The sequence below is a fragment of the Platalea leucorodia genome (genome assembly GCF_965183815.1).
Source record: "Platalea leucorodia genome assembly, chromosome: 4".
Classification (NCBI taxonomy): domain Eukaryota; kingdom Metazoa; phylum Chordata; class Aves; order Pelecaniformes; family Threskiornithidae; genus Platalea; species Platalea leucorodia.
The window spans coordinates 3,535,215-3,559,579 of record NC_138826.1 but is presented as its reverse complement, the minus strand read 5'-3'; the positions used below and the strand labels follow the sequence as shown (position 1 = coordinate 3,559,579).

Genomic DNA, 24,365 nt, shown 5'->3' with positions numbered 1-24,365 from the left:
TTTACGGATCAGTTGATGAAAGCCTTTATTTACTGAGGACGTAAAGGGTAGTTAATAATCACCTTCAGAGGAATACAGCACCGTTGTCTGAGTGCCTCTTTATAGGTAAAGACATAAACACAGTGTGCTGGGTGCCAGGTTGGTGGTTTTTTCTCATTAGTTCCCAGTTGGGACATTTTCATTCATCTTTGTACGCCTGCAAACCACCGTTCAAAGGCACAGTTAGTTATCTGGCTCGTAGGCTGACCGCCTCCTCCTCTGCCGGGCTCTCCTGTTTCTGCACAGTGCTGCAGGGTCCCCGCTGTTCACGTCTGGCCTGCCTCTCCGCTCTGCTGTTTAAGAAATAATTTAATAATAAGGGTTTTCTAATGAGTTTTGCAAAGTCCAGTGTTTATGAAAGCCAACTGTAGCATCCACATTATTTATCCTGCTAAGACCTGTCCCCGTGATCCTGGATTACTGTGAGATAAGCCCAGTGACAGAGCGCGACAGCGACATCATCTTACTTGGGAAGTTCCTTAGGAAGATGGTTGGTTGTGTTTTAGGGACGTGCCTGGTGCGCTGAGGGAGTCGCTCTGACAGAGCGAGGTTTCTGGCGGCAGCTGTAAAAGTGAGGTGGCCAGGTCATCTGTTTACAGTGAATCTTGACAAGTCTTTAATTTTAATTTTAATTTTTTAATTTTAATTTTTTAATTTTAATTTTTAATTTTAATTTTTTAATTTAAATTTTTTAATTTTAATTTTTAATTTTGGTTTTTTATTATTATTTTTATTTATCCCCCCCCCAACTGGGGTGTTTGAGAACCATGGCTTTCACTGTGGGACTGGGAGAAGGTGAGACTCTTTTGCTTGAAAGAGAAGGGAGGATGAGGAGTATTCCTGTGTGTGCTAAAAACCCCCGAGCGGAGAAGAGGAGGGATAAACCAGAGCCCCCGGGACAGATCTGCAGCGGTGGCGTATCCCAGCGCTAGCCCACTCGGTCTGGCGCAGAACTTAGAAACGCTTCAGCAAGAAGTCATATGGGATTAAACACCCAAATAAACATATTGCAGTATTAAAAATCATACAGATGTGTCTCTGAATCCTTAGCTGCCCTGTATGCTCACACCCGTAAAACAGAAGTAGGGGTAGGGTCGCTACTATGATGGTTCACCAACCGGTTCCCACCAGCACCACGCCCATCTTAACAAAGCAGTCGGATTTTAGTTGTGCAGACTCCCCGAACGCCGGGAGGCTGGTGGCTTACTTAGCCAGAGCCGTGCTGTATTTGGTCTTAAGGTGGGTGCGCCGGTTCAGTCATGAGCTATAGTCCTGCTGCCATAACTGGCGGTGGTTTTGGTATCTTATTAAAAATAAGCTATCATATACACTTTAGGTTAATAAACTGTCTTTCTGAAAATTGAGTTTTCAGTATTTCATTTAAATTAGTTTCTAAAGAGTATGATGATCTTTAAATGCCCAGTAATTCCAGACTTTCAAATACTTTAAAAACGTATTTCCTAGTTGATGGTATAAGGCAGACTCGTTAAGCTGATGAAAGTGGTCCTTTGATATAAGTATTTAAAAATTATATGCTATTTGGGTGATCAGTTTGAAATACTGATTTCTCAGCTTACGCTCTCAGCAGTGCTTGGTTCTAGCATCACCGTCATTCACAAACTGAACTGTTTATGGTGATACATCTTTTTTTCAAGTCAGATGTAATTTATGATGAACTTTTCTTAAAGCATCGTTTTCCGTATTGAATACGTTCAGCTTTTCAGAGATGGTCTTCCTTTCAAACTACGGATTTAGTCAGTTCCCTGAACCACCCTGTTAGTTAGACTGCTTTGTAAGCCCGGAGCACGCTACCTGGCGTCACAGCGTTTGGTTTCCAGAAGGCAATTTGATAGCTCTTTAGCCAGGACTGTGTTGTGTGAGTGTTAGTACACTATAAATTCAATTATTTCTATATAAATTAAACTCTTCATGAAAGAATTCTGTTGTTGATACCCCAGGGCTTTAGACTTTCACTTTCTTGTTTTCACATAATTATCTACATAAACACTTGCATGGAATTAATCTGCTTCATGCCAGCAAAGACTGTACTGTTGGCATAGCGTTTCCGTGTAAATCTTAGGCAGCGAGGTTGATCTGCAGCGCGGACTCACTGAAAAACAGAGCTTCCCATCAGTGTTAATGGCTAAACCAGTTTGCGAGCCCAGCCTGGACACCGCGCTCAGGAGAGCAGAGTTCTGGGGGGTTATGCTTTCCTTGAGAGATGGAGTATTTTGGATAAGCTACTTTTTCCCCTCCTCTTAAAAATAATTTTTTAATTTTAGTGTAGAAGAACTCAGGCTAAAATCTAGTAACTTTTTTCTTCACTGGTAAACTAGTCAGTGTTTTTCTGTATGGGTAAATCCTGTAAAATGTGAAGTTTTTCACAAAACAAAGATTCCTACAGAAAATTTGTTTTCTTTTTAGAGAAATGAAAGTTGGGTTTGGTCTATTTTAGATCCAAAGTGGAGTATTTCACTCCGTACTGAGTGAGATGCCTGGGAGCCGGGAGTTCCCCCCAAGCTATGACTCCTGCGGGCAAAGTACTTCACGTAAAAATAATCTCAGCATTAAGCCTTGCAGCTCATTTTACCAATCTTAACATCTTGATTTTGGGAACGGCTCATTGATTTAAGTGTAAGTAGTATTACATTTTATAACTTGCTTCAGTCTCTCCCTTTTTTCACCCATTCTTCAAGAAGAACTTGATCAGGATGAGGTGGTGCTGAGCCGTCTGCTGTGTAAGCTGGGGCACCTCTGCTCTGCTGCTGCTTCGAGGTGTGGATGTGCCCGTAATGCCTACGCACTCTTAGGAAGAAGAAAGTCCATCAGCCTTCAAGTGAAATTGAGATCTAGTTATAGTTTTGGTACTGAGGTGAGGCCAAAAATTGTGAATGTTGAGCAAGAGGCTGTTGATTTTGCCCTCTTGGTTGTCATCTCTGTCTCCCGACCTCCTCCTGGCTCTCCTCGCATCGTGCCGTCCATTGGGTGCTCCTGTGGGCTCTTCGATGCGGAGTTTTGCATGTTTGTGCTGCAGCATGGACTGCTCGCTTCAGGCCTCCTAAAAGATGCAACACTTGGAATCTGCTGGTATTAACGTGTGAGGTGCAGTCAGAGGGGAGCACTTGGCATCTTTGCCTTCTACCACAAGTTCGTTCTTGACATCTACTTCTGACTTCCACGAATAAGACCCCACCAAACCTAGCCCCTTCCCCTACCGATCAGCAACTCCCCATTTTTTTTCCTCAGTGATCAGAGTAGGAAAGATGTTTATATTTGGAAAAAAATTTATCTTGTGGATGCTGAAGGAAATCTTTTGGTTTAATTAGGTTGCTTTCTGGGTAATTAGCTAGAACCTGTACTACGTTATGGTTTCTTTTCCAAAAATAACAAAAAATAGACTTGAGTAAGTGTGGGGTTTTTTTTGTTTTGTGGGTTTTGTTTGTTTGTTTGTGTTTGGTTTTTGTTTTGTTTTGTTTTTTAAATCCTGCCAGTATAGCAAAGTAAACATGGCACTGTTCATTCCTGGTTTGATGGGATGCATGCTGATCTGCAAGAAGGGAACTGAATGCCTATACTGGAATGTTTAATCAGCTTCCCTGGTATTCCCGTTATTTCTGTATTTCATAGCACTTTAGCATCTAACGTGTTTTGATATACACTAAGAAGTCGTCATTACTCCAATAGCTTCCTTCTTTGATAGCTTACATCTGGTATTTTCCGTGCTCGTACGGATGTACGCGGATGGGCACGGTCAGTCCCGCGCACCGTGCGGTGCTGCACGGTCGGGTTCTGGAGGAAGGCTGGATCCAGGTTAGTCGTGGTGCTATGCCTGCCTCCAGTCGGCTGTGTCACCTTGGGAAGGATGTCTCATCTCCATACTCAGTTTTTTGCGTATGCTTGCTATCTACATTACGTATTATTTTCAGGAGGCTTTCGTTTTATTGCATTTCTCTTAGCATTCTTGGCACAACCTGAGCTTAACCTCAATTAACACTTCCAAGTATTAAAATATTATAATGAAGAGCAACCGTTTTGCTGACATGGACTGGCAGTAACTAATAATAGGCTGCAATTTTCAGAGCAGCCTAAGGGAATTACACCTTCTAAGTCCCTGTGAAATGCAGAATTCGTGCACCTGCTTGAGGCTTTTTTTGAAAATACCAACTGTAACATCAAAATCTTCTTTGCATTTGAGTAGTTTTTTGCTTGTATAAATTAGAGACCCCATTGAGCTCAGAGAGGGAAGCTTAGGTCTATGTATGCTGATTTTTTTACTATTGTTCCGTAGGTAGCTAGTGAAGGGGCACTAATTCAAGTGTCCTGGACATGTATTAAAAACGAAGAAAAAAAGCTTACAAAGCCATTTGGAAGGATAGATGTGTTACATCTGGATGTCTCCCCTTATCTGCTGGGATGTAGGGAATACTTCATATTAATTGAGTTACTTAATGGCACGATTTTACAGAAGTGGCTGTGCTTCAGAGTGTGTTTGTGCTCTGATGGGTATGCTCTTTAGACGATATTGATGTTCATCACACTTTTGATGTATTACCACCAACAAGGAGGATAAACAGACTTGAAGAATTTGTTGTTGTTGTTGATGTTTTTATTAAAATATAGTGAAACAAATTATCTTAAGGAGGCAGTGGGCCTTTGAAGTGGTTTTGAAGTGACAGTTCTGGCCGCGCCGAATAGCTGAGGAAGCGTAGGCCATGGTTCCCCTTAAGCCTTTGTATAAATGGGTATTATATTGCGATGCACGGCCTAGTCCTGCTGGGACTGTTTATAGCATAGCTAGTTAAACACGCTAATGTTATCTGTCTTTACAGAATAATGGTTTAAAAATATATAGTCTGGTGCAGAACTTCCTAAAACCTTTGTTTCCTACTGTAAGGTATTACAGAGCTAATACTGCTAATAACTACGCTGCAAGAGAAAATTATCCATACTTACTGTTAACATAATTTGCCTTTTGGCAGAATAAGATGACTTCATTATGTCATGTGTGTTTTAGTTGTCCTTATGACTTGGATAAGTCACGTTTTAGCTCTGTAAACTGCAGGAAAATCACTTGTATATGTTTTGTGGGTTAAAATAAATCCCGCTTAGCCATATAGGTTTAGTCTAACCTAGGAAAGATTTGCCATTCTAGTTGGATGGAAAGCCTCATATAAACGCGTTTCTATCAGCAAAATCATGTTTCCGTTGGATTAATATCTGCCTCTGGTTCCCTTGAGAACTTATATTCTGCTGTCAGACCAGCAGGTAAGTACAGACATAAAGCACCTTGGTTCTGCCTTTGGCTTATATAAAGGGGTTTTGAAAAACCACTTGCCCAGTAGACCAGTAGAAAAATGGTTTCAGCGTTACTGCTGCTGTGCTTTCATTACATTCATAATTAACCAATTAGCAGTTTTCATTTATAGATGATAGCCGTACAGCCCGATAAAAATCAAGAATAGTGTTGTGCTTTGGGCAGTTGTCTTGAAGCTTTTTTGTTTGATGTCTACAGCTGGATGCAAACATTGAATTGTTTCATGCTTTTCAGAGGTATGTTGGGTTTTGGTGCTTCGTTATTCCCCCCCCCCCCCCCCTTTTTTTTTTGATCTCCTTGGCTTTCACCTAAAGATTTTTCTTTTTTCCCTGGTGTTTGTTGGCATTGCCTGTGTAGTTCCCCAGTACAAGCCCTGGGAGCATCCTTGGCGTGTCTCCCAGTAAACATGGGCTCCGTACTTGTGTTGGAGCGGATCAGTTCCCCTTTATGTGACACGGCAGGGGCTAGCTCCACCAGCGCTGTGGAAGTCCTCGGACTGTGCGGAGCAGCTAGAGAGAGGGGCCTCAGTGGGCCCTGGATCAGGGTCGGTTGTCTTCTGTTAGCTTAGTTCTATGTGCAATAGGTTGGTTGCGTTATGGTTACGAGCAGCCAGCTCTTTGTTACTGCGCTGTAGCTCTTTGCAGAGACCCAAGAAGGGCTGTGGAGCTGTCTCGTACCTGTAGCGGATCCACCCAGCTGGAAGCTGGTGCCCGACTTGCTTAGCAAAGTCATGTGGACTTGTAGTCAGGATTTGCCTTCACGGTGGTTCTTTCCCGTGCTGGTCTGAAGTTACCAGCGCCGCTTTTCTGGGAACCATCAACAGACTTAGCAGCTGCAGCAGAGCCCAGTGCCTGTGCGCTGGAGCAGATGTGCAGAAATCCTATGGTACGGAGCTCAAGCACAAGCCAGTTTGCTTCTGGGGTGCTCTGGGAGCTGGGGAGAACTCACGGAGAGCCGCACAGCTCTAAGCAATACCAGCTACGTGCCCAGACCTGAACGTCGCCCTGCCGGGGCACTGGGAACTTGGACGCAACATTATCCTTTCCGTCTCAGCTTAGGTCCCTGACGGTCAACATCGGTGGGGTGGTTTTCTTTAAGTAGTTACTGTGTGAGGATTAACTAAACCTTAATGAATACAGTTTTCCTCTCTGTGAGGAAAACGACAGCCCAGGAGCTGCAGGGAGCGTGGGAGGCAGCCCGCAGGCTGGGCGGGCGCGCAGCGGCGCGGTTGGAGGGAGCAGGGATCGGTCCGTGCCTCTGGCTGCCATCAAAACAGCGGGGAAGACCCTAGCTGTCATGCTGGGTACAAGTATGTTTTAACGTGCACAAAAAAAAGGCAAAAGAAACACCGCACAAATTCACTAACTCAGTTTTGAAAGGTTACTTTAACTGATGGCAGAGGATGAAAGCAGAAATCCTCTGATGCTCTAAAAGAATATCAGAATCTTTTTTCCACTTTTTTCCCGATCTGTTGTTATTACAGGGCTGATATTATTAATTTGGTTTCTGAGAATACTTTGAAATGTACAGAAGCTCAGTGGTGAGATTTTTCAGACTGTTTCCAAGACAGTAGTTTGTTGTCTTTTACTGAATCCTGACAGTTGGAAGCAGATGACTAATTTTCTTTTTGAGGTATTTGCACTGTGGGCGTATGGCATGACTCCCAAGACAGCAATTCAAGTGCTTTCACCCCGTAAATACATTTTATATTATACTCAGGTTAGTCAGGGAGTGAAGGGTTTTAAAAAAAAAATACATATTTTAATAGGGCTGTCTAGTGATTTAAAAAAACCCACTGAGAATGGAGAGAATTAAAATGTATTTCAAGTGAAAGCACAAAATCTTACAGGAATTAGGTGCATACGAGGTCTAGCGTCTCTCTTGAATATCTGTGCCCCTGTTGTCTCATCAGAAAAATCAGGAGGATAATTAAAATGTCAACCTTTGTATTAATAACAACTCAGGGAATTTGTTTGCTCTAGCTGAGTAGCAACTCCATCGGTGGTGTATCGTTCTTAGGCCAGACACTTGCAGCGGGTTATCAGGGAAGTTACGCTAAGATGCGGTCTCTCTCTTTACCCCTTGTGCTCTAAATCTCTCTAAGGTGACTTGCTCCTGACCTCGGAGCATCCTTACTCGGATACGCTGAGACTTTTGAACCCGCAGCTCATCATCAGGTCTGCTGCACCCGTCTTTCTACAGCAGCTTCGGAGCATGTTACGTTCCTCTTCCACCCCCAAATCCACCTAATTTTAAAATTAATTTCTTCTGTGTGTAATTTTTGGGACTAGCTGGAGCGATGTGTTCAGCGGTGTGGTCATCAGGCAAAAATCCCTGCCTCACACCTCCCTGTTGCTCCTACCCGGAGCCAAATTGTTTCTCAACTACCGAGCGATGATTCAGCTCCCCGCGCCGTGGCTTGCCCTTCGTCAGCCACAGCAGAGATTCATAACTGCACGGTTCTAATGCAAATGAAAGCCTCCCAAGCGATCAGACCCAAGGGTATTCCATAGGTATGAACTAATAGTGCATTTACAGGTGAATAACACCTTGGATTTTGCTTGACTCGGACTTTTAAATTAAGGCGGCTGCTAACAGGCGTTGTTTCTATAATGGAGGGAAAATAGGAGAATTAAGTCTGTGGTATTTTTTCATAATTTCAAAGTGATCGAGATTTCAGTGCAAGCTCCAATACTCTGTATGCGTTACATACATAAGCCTATACCAGCTTACAATAATAACTACATCAGCCGTACTATATGCACGCCAAAGAGCTTGTTTAAAATTCTAAATATTATGCAGTAGCATAAAATTGAGAATAGGGAGTACGATTGCTGGCCAGTGATCCTGCTGATTGTGTGGTACTTGCAAGAAGGATGGGGAATTGTATGGAGGAAAAAAAAAACAGCAGGAAGGACCCTGGAAGTGCAGAACTCTCGTTGCAGCTCGAATAACTCTTTGCAAGTGTCAGTACTTTCTGTTTTCCGATTTCCTTAAATAATGGTAGTTTGAGATTTCACTGCAGTGCAGGAGAATCGGTAGAGCAGCCGTTCGGCGTTTGCTTGAGCTTTGTACACAGATGCTCAGAAAGTCTCATCCCTGGGAATTTTTCCTGAGCTTGTACAGATGATAATGAAGTAAACAAATCTCTTCGCATTTACCAAAGGAATGACCTAAGTCATGCCAGGTTGAACTATTCCGGAGTGTAAATTGCCTTGTTAATGGCAAAATGCCTCTGCTCATCTCTACAATCCAGTCTCTCCTGCTGATGAATTATTAGACCACACTCAGCTTCTATCGCGTCTTCTCAGCATATTGGAAGCAAGAGAAAAAAACTGTAGTATACCCAGTACAGTGCTGTCTGTCCTCTTCTGGTTTGTTCATGCAGCAAGTGATGTGGTGAAAAACATCCTCCGTCATCATCTTACTAGTAAAAGAGGGCTAAGCACAGCTGGATATGTTTGGAGAGATTTCCAGTCTCCCTCTGAATGGCAGTTTCCCTCTTGGTTGACCTGTGACACAGCCGATCCCTATGCTGCTGCTCCATGCGATGCAAAACCAAACCATGACAATAAGCTGTCACAAAGAGCTCAGAATTGTCCCAGTTTCACTTAAGCATTCTTTGAAACTGCTGCTTTTCTAAGTGTTTGCTTATGACATGGAAAAAATGGTTCAGTGATAGGGAGGAGTAACCTAGTGCTGACTGCAGACAGGGAATACATGCCCGTGCCCCTGGGTTGGACTGCTCTGCATATTTTAACTTGGTTATCTATTTACTCATCTACCTTCAAAATTCCTCTGTATTTGCAAAGCTCAAAATGAAGCCATTAAGAGCTACAAAACAGTGTAGACCACCTTATTTTTTTCAAGGTCTGAGCTGAGACCAGTTCCTGGGTCTGTAATTAAAGAAAGCAGCCAGCAGTGATGCCGGGGTGGCAGCAGGGAGGATGGGCAGACAAATGCCTAGGAGCTCCTCCCTTGGAAGGTGTTTCCCTCCGGTTTCTGAAACTGTCCACAGATATTTGCATCCAGCTCAAACTCTTCATCGTCTCCAATGCTTGCTTACCCTCAGTTCCCTGAATGTGTTGCACGGGAGCTTTCTTAAGACTGAATTGCATATTTATGCCTTAATTCTGGAACTGGGGTAGCAGGGAGTCTCAATAGTTTAAAAACAAAACGCCCCTCTGCAGACAAGTCTGCTTCCTAAAATTGTCCAGTCAAAATCCGTTTTTCCCCAGTCAGGATAAGAGGTAAGTATATCTTTGTGTAAGCGCAAGGGCTCAGAAGTAGGTGTCAATTAGAAATCGGGGGATTAATCTCTTGGCGAACGAAGAGCAGTGAGAAATTTGACACTATAAAGCTCATTTTGTCTCATTTTTACATGACTGCATAGGTACCTGGCTCATTGCTCTGTCTCTTTGGATTCTAATACTACCGACAGTCAAAATGCAGTTATTAAAGGATTACTCTAATTGTTTAAAGTGAAAACTGGTAATTCAGTACCTAAATAACATCGTCTTTAAAAGACTGCTTTAGCAGAAAAACTCTCCTTGCAGGTATGTAATTTGGACAGCTCGGTGACAGCTGGAAAAGCTTCCCCTATGATCTGCGGTAATTCATATGGATATATTTAGCAAGAACGTAGTCTGCTTACACTTTTTTGAATCATTCATTATATGACTTCACCAGTATTTCCAGATTTAAATCATGGAAGTTTGCTTTTATTGTAACTTTGTGTCACTGCAGCCAATCTGATGGAAAAGTCCTGAACCTTAATTTCGCTTCAGAGCCTGAAGTGCTGTGGAACCCTGCTGAAATGGGGAGGCAGGGCGGTGACTGATATTTCCTCTTGTTTTTAAAGTCTATTGCGTAGCAACTAGATATAAATCAAATTATTTTTCTGAATACCTCAAATACTTTTTCTCTGAATTGTGCCTGTATAGTATAGGCGATAAATAGCTGGAATATATTAGCAAAATAAGTTATATTTTGTGAGACTCAGAAAGTTCCTGGAGTAAATTTCTGAGAAAACAGGGTAAGCATTAAGATCAAGTAACTTTGTTAAAAAGGTGATGTTTCTTTTTTTGTTGTTTCATGTTTATTCCACATACTGGATGTTGCTAACAGTTCACTTTCCATTTTTGTTGATCAGCATTTGCTTGTTCTAAACCTCCTACCACTCTGTTCCTAACAAAGGACGTTCAGTAGCTGTAAGCTAGCTATGACCGTGCTCTTTATCTTAAATGTTAGAGTATCTGGGTACTCTGAATACCTACGACATGTTCCAGGAATGTCTGTGAACTATGAAAGTTTGCCCTTTTTATCCACTCTGACAATTTGATCTGCAGCTTTGATTATGAGCAACAGAATAAATTTGTCCAACTCTAATGAAAATCCTATCCAAAATATAAATCTCATCAAGTTTTGAGGGTCTATGCAATACTCATGTTACCTGCCCTTGTAGATCTAACTCCAGATTGGTTTTTAGTGATGTAATTTAGAAAAAGTGTAATATGAGGTTAAACCTTGGGTGATGCTGGATCTTTCACCTTGAATGATACCGGATCTTAGATAATCAGCTTTCATTTGGGGTTACTGAGAATTTTAAATCGGAGAGCTCAAGGGTGCTCATGTGGACTGACAGCAGGTATTGAAACAGTCTCCATTAGGAAACAGGCAGTTTTGGCCTATAATTGAATTGTTGCAGTGCCGAGGGATGTCGAGCTGTGAGGCGCCAGTGTGTAGCGTATTGCTCTGCCACGTCTGCTTGATTTGTGCTTGGGGGGAGTACAGAAGGGAGAAGGCTGGAGTACTGGTTTATAGCTTGGTAAACCAGGTTACTTATGGTGAGGGCAAGTAAATGGGCTTTTATGGCATCTTAATACTTATCGTGCTTTCAGGGAAGGGTACGTGAGCATCTGAGCGATGGCTGAGGGATGAACTGTACTTGGGAACCAAGCACAGGGCAAGGGGGATAGGACTTGTCACGGGTCCACATGCAAAGAATTCGTCTTAAAACTGCTTTAGTGACCTGATGGAAAAGCATAAATTATCATGTAATGCACTTTGCTTCAGCATGGCTCCAAGTTTATGGTGTGACACATACACCTTTTGGGCAATGACGAAGCCTGACAGTTCAGCTGTTAATAATTAGAATTAACCGTATACTTACAAAAAGAGAGGGAGTAGTTATATGAATGGCTGTAAGAAAAGGAAGGAGTTCTGTTGCTGTTGGAACTAGAAAATAAAAACTGCTGCTGCAGTAGTCGGATGCTTCACTCTAAGACTGATCTTTGTGGAAACACCAGAGAAAATGGTATGTATGGATTAGAATTTAAAAAAAACCCACCCAAGCATCCACTGGCCCAAGGATCGCAAGATCCACAAAGCACTGATTTGTGCAAAAATGATTTCTTTTCCTTGACTAAGGAAGATGCATCCAAAGAGATTTCCAGTCTCTGCCGTGGAAAGGTGGATTGTTACAATCTCCAAGGAGTTTTGGTGTATCTATGTTTGGGAATGACCTGTAAACGATGCATACTCTGAAATACAACTGCAGTGAGGGTAAAGGGATGAGAATTTAGGAGGTGGTCTCAGGTAGAGGAACAGTCAGAATGAATGTGACCGCTCCAAAGGACAGGCAGAACGGGTGCATGTAAAGGTCACAGAGTGGAAAATACAGCTAGTCATCGTAGTCCTGTTCCAAAGGACCGCTGTTACAGTCTCTTAAAACCTGGTGGCACTCAGTATGTGATACAATTTGTGCATCACAGATGGGATTTGTTCTGTTCTTTCTGGTTTTCATATATTTATTTGTAGCGCAGCTGTCTTATGCTGTTAAGCTTATCTATCTATTGCTTCCCTCCATTTCCAGGTTTTCTCTTAGAAATGATTTTCTAAAACTTTTCCTTTGCCGTGACTGTAATTGAAAAAGCAAAACAAACCCAAAGGGCGGGGGGGAAATCCCAAACAAAACCACGTCATGCTATTTCTGCAGCTAGCACATTACTTGCAAAGGCTGTGCTTTCAGCGGCTGTATTCCTGTAAACTCTATAAGCTTTCTTTTCTCCTCACGTGAAATAACGAACTCCTTTAAGAGTATTGGCTCATGTGTGCAGATGGATTGAGTTGGACAGCAGAGGTTGTTACTGCCTTTATTTGCTCTGTCTCCTTCGTCTGAGCTGAATAGCTGGACTGGGCTTGAAGTATGTTCTGAAAAGGAGAAACGCAAACAATCTGGGCAATAATTGCTTTGGCTATCTGACTTTCATTTGCCATCGTTCCTGAGTCAGGGTGGTAAGCTTACGCTCAACTCTTGTGACCTTGAGGATGATTGCTTGCAGTATTTTTAAGACAGAAGTACTTGGGTGAGGATGCTGTCTCTGCACTGGGTGAAGCTGTCCTCTCTTTGGTACAAACGTCCATCTAGACACACACAGTATTGGTTTATTTTCTGCTTAGAAATGATAATAAGAGACACAAATATCCCTTATTCGTGAAATGACATTTAAATTCCGTCCATGAGAACATGTTCTTTCAAAGCCTCTTTGAAGGAGCCTGGGACTGCTTGTTTCATGAATGTTTGTTGAGAGCTCTTTGAATTCCTTAGCCACTGTCGAGTAATAAATGAATATAAATTATCTCTGAAACAGGTTCATTTAACTCTTGTCTAATGTCTAGCATTTGGCCTGGCAGAGTCAAAACACTGTGACTTATTTTTGGCTGGCAAATTGAGTACTTTGTTTATTAAAATTGCTGATTTGTTGTATAAGGAGAAGGGCCTGGATTACTGTTACTTTTCACGGTAAGGATTTAAAGGGCAGGTCATCGGTGTTCTCCAGCAGCAAAATATTTTTGATTATCTGTTCATCTTCTGTTATATATTTCATAGGTGTTAGTTAGCCAGGTTTTGGAATTAGTGACTTGCATTTTGCTTTCAATCCTGTTGGCCTTAGCGAGGCTCCATACAGAGCAGAATTTGGCTTGCTTAATTGAATGCACTGTATCTGAATACAGACAGATATGTCTATAGTTGATAGAGATTGCTGATAGTTTACTGGAAGACAAAGCAAACATCATTCAGAGCATAAAACTTGTTTTGTGTTGTAAAGCGGCACCTTGCATCATGTAATATTCAACATTTTTTCAACCTTGAGCTGGGAGTCTTAATTGAAGCTGTAGCTCTGTCACTTTTATTCATGCATGACAACACAAACATTGTTCAATGCCTTTTGCTGTGATGTAATTTTTTTTTGTAGAAGCTTCCACATGGTAAGGTATAATTATCATTTTGCCAAAGACTTAGCAAATAATGATGCACATAAGAAATATAAAGTTTCAATAATTTCCTTTGATATTGGGGGAGTCACAGGCTAGCGATAATATTTCTACCCCCATCCCCAAATCTACTCTGTGTTATTTAGATAGATTTAATGCATGAAAATGATGGAGTGCCTGATGGTAAGAGCTGTGTTTCCTGATGGCCCAAATTTTGCATTCTGTGGCCAATAAATGGGGCCTGATCCCAGGTCAGAGGAAGAGAGAGGTCACGCTGCACCCTCGAAGTCTCAGCTTTGGCAGAGCGACGTGAGCCCTCGGCTCCGTCGGGCGTTGGAGCTGCTCTGTGTTTCTCGTCCTCCTCCGGTGGCTTTTCCCTTTCTTTTCAGCCAAGTTGAATGCTGTGCGTTGTTGCTAATTGTAGATAATGTAGTACTGACATTTTGAAAAGTCTACGTAGATGATGTTCACCCCAAGGATGATACTGCTGTCTTCAGAGATGCTGATACAGTTTTGCTGGCATAGACTCATTTAGTGATGAATTGCAGTAATAGCAGTTCAGGACCTACAGCGTATTAGTGAAAATGAATCCACTGAGCACTAGTCCCATGGCACTACAACAGCACTTAAAGAACACTGATTTTCTTGAAGGGAGAAAAATCTGATTAAGAGATTTAGCTGCAGGTTTGGGGGTTTTTTTTGTTTTGTTTTTTTGTTTGTTTTTTTTCCTACCAGAAGTGTGTTATTTGTATTTGTTTCTTGATGTATGTTATTGTAAGGAGTATAACATACATAAGAAAACGAGGAGAGTGCCATAAACACAGAACATTGTTTTCTGTTTTAGCAGAGGGAAGACTGGTATATGCTACAGTAAGCAGAGATGTAGCAGTAGCACTGCTTTTAATTTCTTGTTATAAACTGACCTAACACCTGGTTATAAAGGGAAGAAAGATGAATGTACTAAAATTGAGAAGACATGTAATAGTGTACACGGTCGTGGGTCTCTGTGGCAAAAATGTTGTAAAAGTGAATGCAATAATTGGAAAGAATTATTCTAATGAAAGGATGGGGCAACCTATTGTTGAAATAGTTGCCTAATTTGATGGAAATAGGGATAAAGACAGGCTTCATGTTAATAACGCGCTGGTGCTGTGCACGAGAACAGACTGTTCTTTCAGCTCTGGAGCGTGATCAGTGGAGAACAGAAATGTCCCAAGCCTAATGCTGGGCTCCTTTGTGCAACCTCCTTCAAAATCACCCAGGTGCGAGACAACTGGAGGGATCTGGAATACAAAAACTCCTAAAATAGGAGAAAATACGCAAGTGTGCATCTCCCTTCCCTCCTCCTTCCCCCTCTCTCCACCCTTCGTGTCTAGCTGGGAGGGGGCACGTTTGGGACATGCCTAGAGCGTGTGGAAGAGGAGCTGAAAGCAGCTCCAAGTAGAAACCCTCTTCTGCTCTCGGTAAGTTTTAAGGCAGCACCTTTGTATGTCGTTGTGTTTTAACAGAACCCCCCCATCTGCAATCTCATGTTGATTTGTAGATGCTTTTGTTTCCAGTTTTGTATAATTAACCTTGATCACTGGTGTAACTGCCACTGGTTACAGTTAATGGCAAAGGATCACGAGAACATTTTAATTGTCTCTTCCACATACCACAGCATGTTAGAAAAGATTTCAAGCTGTCTGGTGTATCTTTAGGTGGTGATTTCACCATTGCTGGGGAACCTGTGAGGGGAAAGTAAAGGATTGCTAATAAATAGGCTCTTTTTGGTCAAATACGCGTCGTCTTGCAGACTCTAATACGCAAGTCTGTGTGTCTAAGAGGCCGTAGAGGTGTTCTGCAGAACTGGGCTTTATGGATGGTTGCACTGTTGTAGGGCTAATAGAGGCTACAGCTTTGTCAGGTTGACAACTGCAGAAGGATTATTTGCAGATAACAGCAATCATCGATAGTTTGGGCAAGATCTCTTTTGTGCTGAAGGCAGGGATACACTCCTAATGCTGGCTACATTAAAGGGGTCTGCTCATCTGAGGGCAATACAAAAAAGTATTTGCTGCACCTGTTGCTCTACTGTCTTTGGGACAAGATAAAAAGTCGATATGGAAGTGTATGGAGGAAGCACTGGTATTTATAGCAGATGACTTTGGGTAGATGTGTGTGTTCATACACACGGGGTTCTCGACGATCAGGTGATGAGTTACGATGAAGAAATATTTTTCTATATTTTGTGATTTGACAAGCAGCATGCCACTTATTTCCAATTTTCTTGCAGTTTCTGTAACTTAAGAAAGTCAGAGGAATACTTTTCCTGAATAATAATTAAAAAAAAAAAAAAATATCAGTAAGCCTGTGTTGGTTTCTGTTAGATCAAAAAGCGTCCCAGTCTGAAGATCCAGGATTTGACAAGGTATTCTAAAAATACTATAACCAGCTGCAAAATAAACTAAAAATGCTAAGGCTGTGTTGACAGCATTGTCCAACAGCTAAGATGATTTTTTAATGAAAAACACTTTGAATTTTTAGGATTAACGAGTTGATTTCTATATTCGTAGAGAAAGAGTTGAATTACAAATCTTAAGATGTACCTTTTTGACTCAAATGAAAACACGTGCTGCTTCACGTAGCACGAGCTACTGGTTTCTTATTTTAAAATCCAGATTTCTTCTGCCAAATTATGATTTAACTACAGAAGTATTTATAAACACACAAACAGCGCACATCCATTTTGAGGTGCATTCGTTGAATAAAGATTAGCGAAGTAAGTCTGCAAAGTGCTTGTTAGGGTAATGTAAGAGATGGGTTGAACTGTCTAGGTGAAGACTAAAGGTTGTACTGTGTTATAGTAACTGTTATTTGTAGTGCCTTATAGGTTGACTTAATTAACGTAAGTTAGGGATAAACAAAATTTTGTTTCTTTATGCTTGACTTTGTCCTGTGTAGAGTAGTGTGAATGCTGTAAAGAAGACTTTGATATTCAAAGTTTTCATTTAATTTCCTTCTGAAAGAAACAGCATTAAAAATTCAGAAGGTGAAAGTAAACCAGACAAGATTCATATGCCATTAATGGAATTATATTAAGAGTTGTAATAATATCCCTTAATCTTAAAAAGGTAAGTCTCTTACAGAATTAAGGTTTTTCTGCTGCTTTCATGCCGTGTGAGGTATTACGGTTAATACAAATTGCTGATGTGAAAGCATCCTCGCTAATCCTGTTTGGAGAGCGGCTCGTTCTGCGCTCGTTCGAAAAGGTACAAGAAGAGATATCATAAGACCTTCATTAAATAACTACTTAATTACATCCTAGGACAAGCAGATACCAAATCTGCGAATACTGCTGGCAGGCTTCCCTGGGACTCGCCTCTAAAGCAGCAAAACTCACTCCGCGCGAGAAGCACAACGTGCAGCGTCCTGGTCTGCTGCGGAGGAACGCGCGGCGGCGGGCGCAAACTTACATTAGCAAATTCAAGGGCAGGACTTGTTAGAAACGGCATTTAAAACAGCTTATACTCATTTAGAAATCTTCTACTCACCCTTCTCTGTGAGCTTCTCCTTTCTCTAGCTCCTGTATAACACCCAACAACACTTTTATGGTTTCCTGACTAGAGCTGATCAAATTTTCCATCATCTGAAGCTGCGCTTTCAAGTCCACAACTTCCGTGTGAGGCACGATTTGTTGGCATTCCTCGCTGACCGCGACGGCCGTCTGGCAAGGCTGGTTCTCCTCCATAGGCGAAACGTTTATCTGAAGGGTCTGTTCGTTACATTCGGTGGCTTGGCACTGCACCCGCGACGAGCAGGCTCGAGCATCTCCCGCCTGGGGCTGGACACCGTTCAGGTGCACAGTCCTCTTTTTGTCCTCCTCGGCTGTTGGGGACGGTGACCCGTCGGTCTCGGCCGTGAGATTTGGCAGGTCGGGCTGCGAGGCGTTTGAACCGGCCGCCGGCAAATAAACGGTGGCCACCTCAGTCTTGAAGACCCTCCCGTGGAGGGGCTGGGCGGCCTCCTCGCTCCCCGGCCGCTCCGCCGCCTGTTTCCCTCGGCCGGGCGGCCGGGCGGCGGCGGGCTCCTCCGAAGCGGGGTCGTCCGAGTTTGGGAGAGGAGGAGGCGGCGGCTCTTTGGGAGAGCTGTGCAAATCGCTGCTTTTCCAGGCCTCGGCCCCGTTGTCGCGAGACCCCGCGTTGGTGCGCTCGTTGATGTGGGAAATGAACTCCGCCGCCTGCAGGCTGCTGGCCTTCTTGCTCCACTGAACGGCCTCCCCTGAGCTTCTGCCGTCTTTGTCCTTAACGTCTATTAGAAACCCGTTGTTTTGACTCTTAAAGGTGTCGACAGTAGAGGCGCTTTTAAGAATATTCCCTTTTTTCCGGTCCAGAGGAAAGGTCTGGTAACACTTTTTAAGATCGGGTGAAGTCTGAACTCCTGTGCTCTTGGTGACGTTGGGTATTGACCTCCGGGCAGGCACCGTCATGTACTTGCGATAAGCCGTTTTGTAGGAAATGGGCTTGGCTTCTCTCTTGTCGGGATCCTGCGTGGTGGACAGCTGTTTGTCCCTCTGCTCGTTCTGGGCCTCGCAGATATCTTTAAATCTCACCTGGAGGGCTTTGTTTCGTTTCTTGATCTGCCGGTTGGGATCCAGGGCGTATTTCATCTCCAGAGCGAGCGAAGCCGCTGGCTCAACTTCGCTTTCCGAGGCGGTGAGTAAGCATTTGCTGGGCTCCTTACTCACCATGATGCCTGCATGCAAAAACAGTTCAAAAAGCCTCGTGTTACAACAGAAATGCTACTTTTCCCCCCAAGTTTGCAATAGTTCAGCTAATTCCCTGTGCTTTGACTGAAATGGCTGCCATTCGCAACTTTCTTGCTCGGTTCTCTTAATTTAAGTCCTAGTCTTTCATATTAGACTTTGTCCTTTTGCTAGAAAATGGTCCTTTTATCTCGATTTGTTAAAACCTGCTCCTCGGAGAGGGTAAAGGCATGCCATTCCTGGGTTACAGGTGGGGACTGGAAGCAGGCTGGGATTTCTGCCGGGTGACAAAACCCGCTGCTAGCGGGGCTAAACCCGGGGTTTGTGGCACCCCGAAGTGTTTTCCAGACCCCTTTTCAGAGGACAGGCACCATGGCTGTCACGCTGGGCGTGCTAGCTCGGCACTCGGACATCTCTGCAAGGGAGTAGGGGCTCTCAGGAAGCAAGTCATCTGAATTTACTGGACAGGTAATAAAAAGCACAGGGAAAATGAAAAACAAGCGCCTTTGTACAAATAAAGAAAAGTCTAGAGCAGTGACCACCCTTAATGCTCCTTTAATGCAAAGGTTTAGTCGCAAGAAGTGTCCAGCTGGCAGTGTTTATTACAGTACGCTTGCTTAGGAAACCTGCTGCTTCTGTGGACTCTGCATCTTTGCAAGGAATTAATTGGTCGTTAGAGATGTCATTATTTGGATTTTTTTAAAAAATATACCTCATAGCTAAACCTAAAACCTGGATATAGATGAATTATTATTAGCAACCGGTTGGTATTGCTGTATGCATAAAATTTAGGAACTACTGAAGTTTGTGGAAGAAGTCAGCAGTGCATCAATTAAGGTTTTGCTTCAAATGCAAAACAACCCATCCTTTACTAGAAGCAGTAATATGCCTTTATAATAGAGCTTCTTATCCCAAAGGATCCTAAAGCACTAAAAAAAAAAACCAAAAAAAACCCACAAAAAACCTGTGATGATTCACAGAAATGACTTAATCTGCTATTGAAATGTAAGCACCTCCTCAAGGATGAAAAGATGCCAACTGCTTAACGCAGCACATAGCACAAAAACCCAACAGCTCTATCGCTGTACAGATCATATGGGATCTGTAGTAACTGCTGGATAGTTAAGACCTCGTTTTTACACCTCATTTGAAGTTGTCGGTTTTACTCTCCTGTTGCACAGATTTCTCCCTAATGCTGAGATTTACTGAATTACCAAATTCCCGCTTAATCCAAGTATTCTGCATGTGTCTCCTGTTTAAACACTGATGTACCCTCAGAGGGACTCAGAGTACAATATAAAATGAGTAAAGGGACTTTCAGGTGTGGTATTTGAAATACATTTTTAATTAAAATTCTTTTGTCTATTAAATAAAAAACGTGAAGCTCTTGAGTGCCACAATAGGGTATGTTTTATAAAGTCAACTCAGTGGCACAAGTGAGTGAATCCTTATGACTAGACTATATTTAGTTTTAATTTAAGAAAACATAGTGGAGGAATAATTTTCAATGGCAAATTGAATGTTTATGGGTTTTTAAAAGTAATAGTAACATTTCCCCAAAGTTATTAAGACACACAAATGTGCGTGACAGACAATCTGTATACTGCAAGGTTGGGCTTCGGGTTTATCAAATTGCTTTTGAAAAATCTCATGCAAATATGTCATTACTTTTTTTTTTTCATGTTCTACTTCCCCAGTCCCAGTAATTTGCAAACAAGTAACTGAAATATTCTGGAGTCTGCCTAGTTTGCCTTTTTCTATCAAACTTGTCAGGCTCAGGTAGCAGGGAGTGAGCAGCAGTCATGTTGGAAGGGGAAGTTTCTATCTGAAGCTGTGTGATGTAGAAGAAAGCAAAAAGAGGGAAGATTCAGGACAAAAATGTTCAAATAATGGTCTGGGTTGCTAGAAACTAGTTTTCAAACTGCCTATGTATACACGGACCCAGTATCTGATACCAGGGTGACCAAGCCCCTCTTTTGGTGGAGACAAGATTCTAAAATGGAAGTGCCAGAGGGAAGCCTTTAATACACGATGTACAAATATAGAGAGTTTTGTGGGGGGGAAAATAAATTAACTGCACATGAATGTCAGGAATGTTTTCTTCCAGTTGAAACCCTAAATAAGGAGTCAGTCGTGCTTTGTGGGGAATATTAGTATCCTGGACTGGCTGTTTTGGGCTGTCTTTTAATGTTTGCTGAGTGAAGTTATGCCTTTATTTGAGTGACATTCTGCATACAGAGCCCCACTGGGTCACAGCTTCCAAAGATGGTGATGGTAGGAAATACAGGCGTACATCCATCTGTCTGTCTGTCTTGGGGTGGAATTTTGGAATGCTTTAGTGAATAACGAAGTGCTTTATAAGATACAAACCTGATCCGTTAGCCTGCAATTGGACAGACATTAGCTTTAGACACAGCTAAAATATGTTGTAGAAGCTACCGTCAAAACCAAAAACTCTGCACTTTCATTAATCAAAACTAATGCAGTAACGTAACAGCCATTATATCCATTAATTTTCAAATCTGCTAATGTGAGTCCATGCACTAGTAAGAAATGGTAGCAAATATGAAATGTTGCATTTACGAATATGTGAAATATTCAGTAATTATGTCTGAAAAGAGGGCACACATTTGTACTTGTAAAGAGAGGCTTACAAAAATGGGTTGTTGGATCTGAGAGTCACTTATTCCAAACATCTCTTAGGATACCTCAGAGCTCTCAAAGTGAGTTTTCTGGCAGTTGGTTACTTGACAGTAGGATCCACTAACATAGAATTTATTCTGAAGTATTGGCTTGATATTTTATTAGCGTACCTCTGACCTGTCTCGATTTTCAGATTATTTGAGATACCCCTTTAATCCCATAATCTCTGGGGCTGCTGGATCACTGGGTTTCTCTGGAATGACTTAATAGATGGAATTAATGGAGTCCATAACCCAGATGAAACCAGGAGTCTGGTGATATTCTACAGAACAGAAAGAGATAACTGGAGTACTGTATTCTGTGATGCAGTTAATTTTAAGCATGTCTTTGATAGCCAATAAATTGATTCTTCAAAAATTGCTTGTCTCCCTTTCCCAATTGCACCGGCCTGATTGATTTAGGTAATCTTGAGTTTTCTATTCCCATTAGTAGCTTGGACTACTAATTTTATAGATACCTGTGATTAACAATGACCACAACCAAAAGAACTAGATCTTTTTAAGCCTTACTGGGATCTCAGTGTCTCCAAGGAGAACTGCATGTGCACATTTGACAAAAGAACGGCTGAGCAAACAGTTGATTGCGAGTTAAATATTTAACACAGAAGAGTTTACATCATACTTTTTTGTTGTGTTTCATTTTTGTTTTGGACAAGGTGTTGAGTTTTGGCTTACTCAGGCAGTAGCATTTACGTCCTCGTCTCCTGGGAAGCTTTGCTTAATCATTCAGCCTGTGCTTGAGACCCGACCGTGCCAGAGGTCTGCCCTCGCTCCGCTGAAGTTAGTGCCAAGGTGCATACTGATTTCCTGGGGAATGGGAGCGTGCCACCGGCACAGCCTGCACCCAGGCCGGGAGACTGGAAAAGGAATCTCCTCCTAACGGCTTTCCTTTCCCTGCACTACTTATCTGGAATTCTGCTGCCCGTTACTCAGCTCAGTAGTGTTTTCTGGAAGAGAAGGCAAGGCTGGCATGCATAAAATGCGCGGCTGTGAAATACGACAGAAGCTGCAGGGCTTTTGGATACTTTGGGAAACTACTGAGATGGAGTTTCTCAGTTTGCATGAGTACTGCAGAGTTTATGGCTTACTCTGTCAGGGGGCTAATAAAGGCTTTCAATTTGAATTTTAGTTGCAGATGCCAATTAAATGCAGATAATAGATTTACACTTTTTGTCTGTAGTTACTCTAAGCAAACCCTGATTGCATGAGATGATTTGCTGAGCTAAATATTTAAGAAATCACAGAGCTTATTTTTCAGTTTTTAGCCTTGATTTGTTTATAAACTTCTGGCTGATTACCCTTAAGCAGTGTCCCCTTATGTTTGAATATGGAAATAAACTATTAAATAATAATAATAATAATAATAATAATAATAATAATAATAATAATAATAATAATAATAATAAAAGTGATGCACAGAGAAGCCTTCAGTTAGTATAAAATCTTCAGGGTAAGTTAGGGAAACCACCTTCTTTATTATTTCAGGTTCTCCATAGCATGTTTTATTCAATTAAATAAATCCTTCCCTTTCAGTTCTCCATTTATTGATGCTGTCCAGATTCCTTCCCCTCAGTTCAGCAATGCAATGGGCATTTCTAGGAAGGAGACCTATTTTATGCGATTCACACCTCAATTATGAGGAGCAGTGGTTTCCCAACAATCCTGTTCAAGTCTGTGTCAACAGGTAAAGCTTAGGTACATAAGTAGATCTTTGCAGGACCTCCACTCTTAATATAAAACTCTGCAAAGTCACTGCACTATAAGGTGAATTATAGTGTTGAATTTCCAGACCGATTTGTTAATGAAGGAAAAGGAGATTTGCAGCTTACCTTTATAATTTAAATTTTATTTCTGTCAGTTTTATGATACAGAAGTATACTCAAAGACTAAATGTGTTAATAAGCAGAGTGGAGTTAAACTTTCCGAGTTCCAAATGTGAGATGAAAGGCATAGATTTCAGTCTCTGTAGTTTCAGACCAAATGGAGGCTTTAGAGATGCAGCTGCAAACTTCTCTTTGCTTATTAAGACCACACAGGTTTTTTGTGCACATATGTAAGAGCTTAAAGGAAAAATAATGCAAGGGATTGCCTTAATAATTGGGCTATACCATGTAAAGGAAGGCTCGTTAGTGATCTGCAACGTCTTTAGGCTTCTGAATATATCGAGGCTATACTTTCTCATGAGAAATCCCCCCTGCCACGTATGCCGTTTTTATATGTCTAAATATTATCATAAAATTTAATAATGCATATTTGTTTTTCAAAAACTGTTTGATGTCTATAAGTCATCTTGTAAGTGCATACGTAGAATGTAATATACTTCTATCGTTAAGAATAGACATTTGAAAGAAACTTGGATTTACCTCATATAACCAGATACAATAGAGAAGCCTGTTCTATGTTAATTCTAAATATACCATTGTGTAAACCAGTAGTAGCAACCTGAGGATATTTTACATGTAACCTAAATGTTTTTCTTAGTTTTGAGTTAGAGTGCTTCTAACATCATGTTATTTCTTCGACTTTCAGACATTTTGACTTCAGTAATTTAGGAGTATTTTCAGTCTTTTAAAAGGAATCCAATTGTTAGATTAACTGACCGTGTTGTTACAATAGAAACTTAAAAATCATATAGTAGTATCCTAAATATTAGTAAGCAATGTCCAGTAAACAAAACTGTTCTGATAAAAATGTTGGAAAATATGAATGATCTTAGCCAGTTATTAATTATTAGCTGTTTGCAGAAACTTTTCCTGTGTGTTACAGATTTTTTTAATAGAGTTTTAATACATGAGTATGAGGATAAAATAGAACTTCCAGATAAATTCAAGGGTGCAGGTAGGCTCAATTTTTGTGATGTAAAAAGTACCGATGACTATTAGTAGGAAAACCCCGCAATGTATCTACTGACATACAAAACTGATGCGGTAGACCAGTCTGTCTTCCTTTTATCAGAATTGTTCATGTAGAATAATAGAGTTAGCCGTGCTGGTAAATGTCAAACTAGTATTTTTTTTTAAATCTGTTTTGAAACCCTTAGGCATTGAACTTGAATTTCCTCTCTCTTGAACTTCCTTATGTATTGCTCAATACTGAATTCATTCTTACTGCTGCACTTCGGTATTCTGTATTTTATCAAGTAGAGGGTGAATTGCCCATGCCTTATAATCTTCCTGTTTTGAGAAGTTTGCACCACTTCAGTGAATTACAGAGCATTACTACCTAATTTGCCTAAATCGGTGCTTTTCAGCCTGTGGTCTGGAGAGGCTTGGAGATTTCTCACCTCCAT

General features: G+C 41.6%; 2 protein-coding genes across 5 annotated transcripts in view; one reads left to right on the top strand and one right to left on the bottom strand.

Moving 5' to 3' along the window:
• Positions 1 to 18,359, bottom strand: part of INSYN2A (inhibitory synaptic factor 2A) — a gene marked incomplete at both ends in the record, with an annotated part of 31,626 nt that extends 13,267 nt beyond the window's left edge. The window contains one exon of the mRNA XM_082310431.1: positions 17,164 to 18,359. Within this exon, the coding sequence (XP_082166557.1) occupies positions 17,164 to 18,359 (1,196 nt within the window). The remainder of the gene's footprint in view (positions 1 to 17,163) is intronic.
• DOCK1 (dedicator of cytokinesis 1) overlaps positions 1 to 24,365 on the top strand; it is a 315,877-nt gene that overhangs the window by 120,748 nt on the left and 170,764 nt on the right. The gene's annotated exons all lie outside the window — the stretch shown is intronic.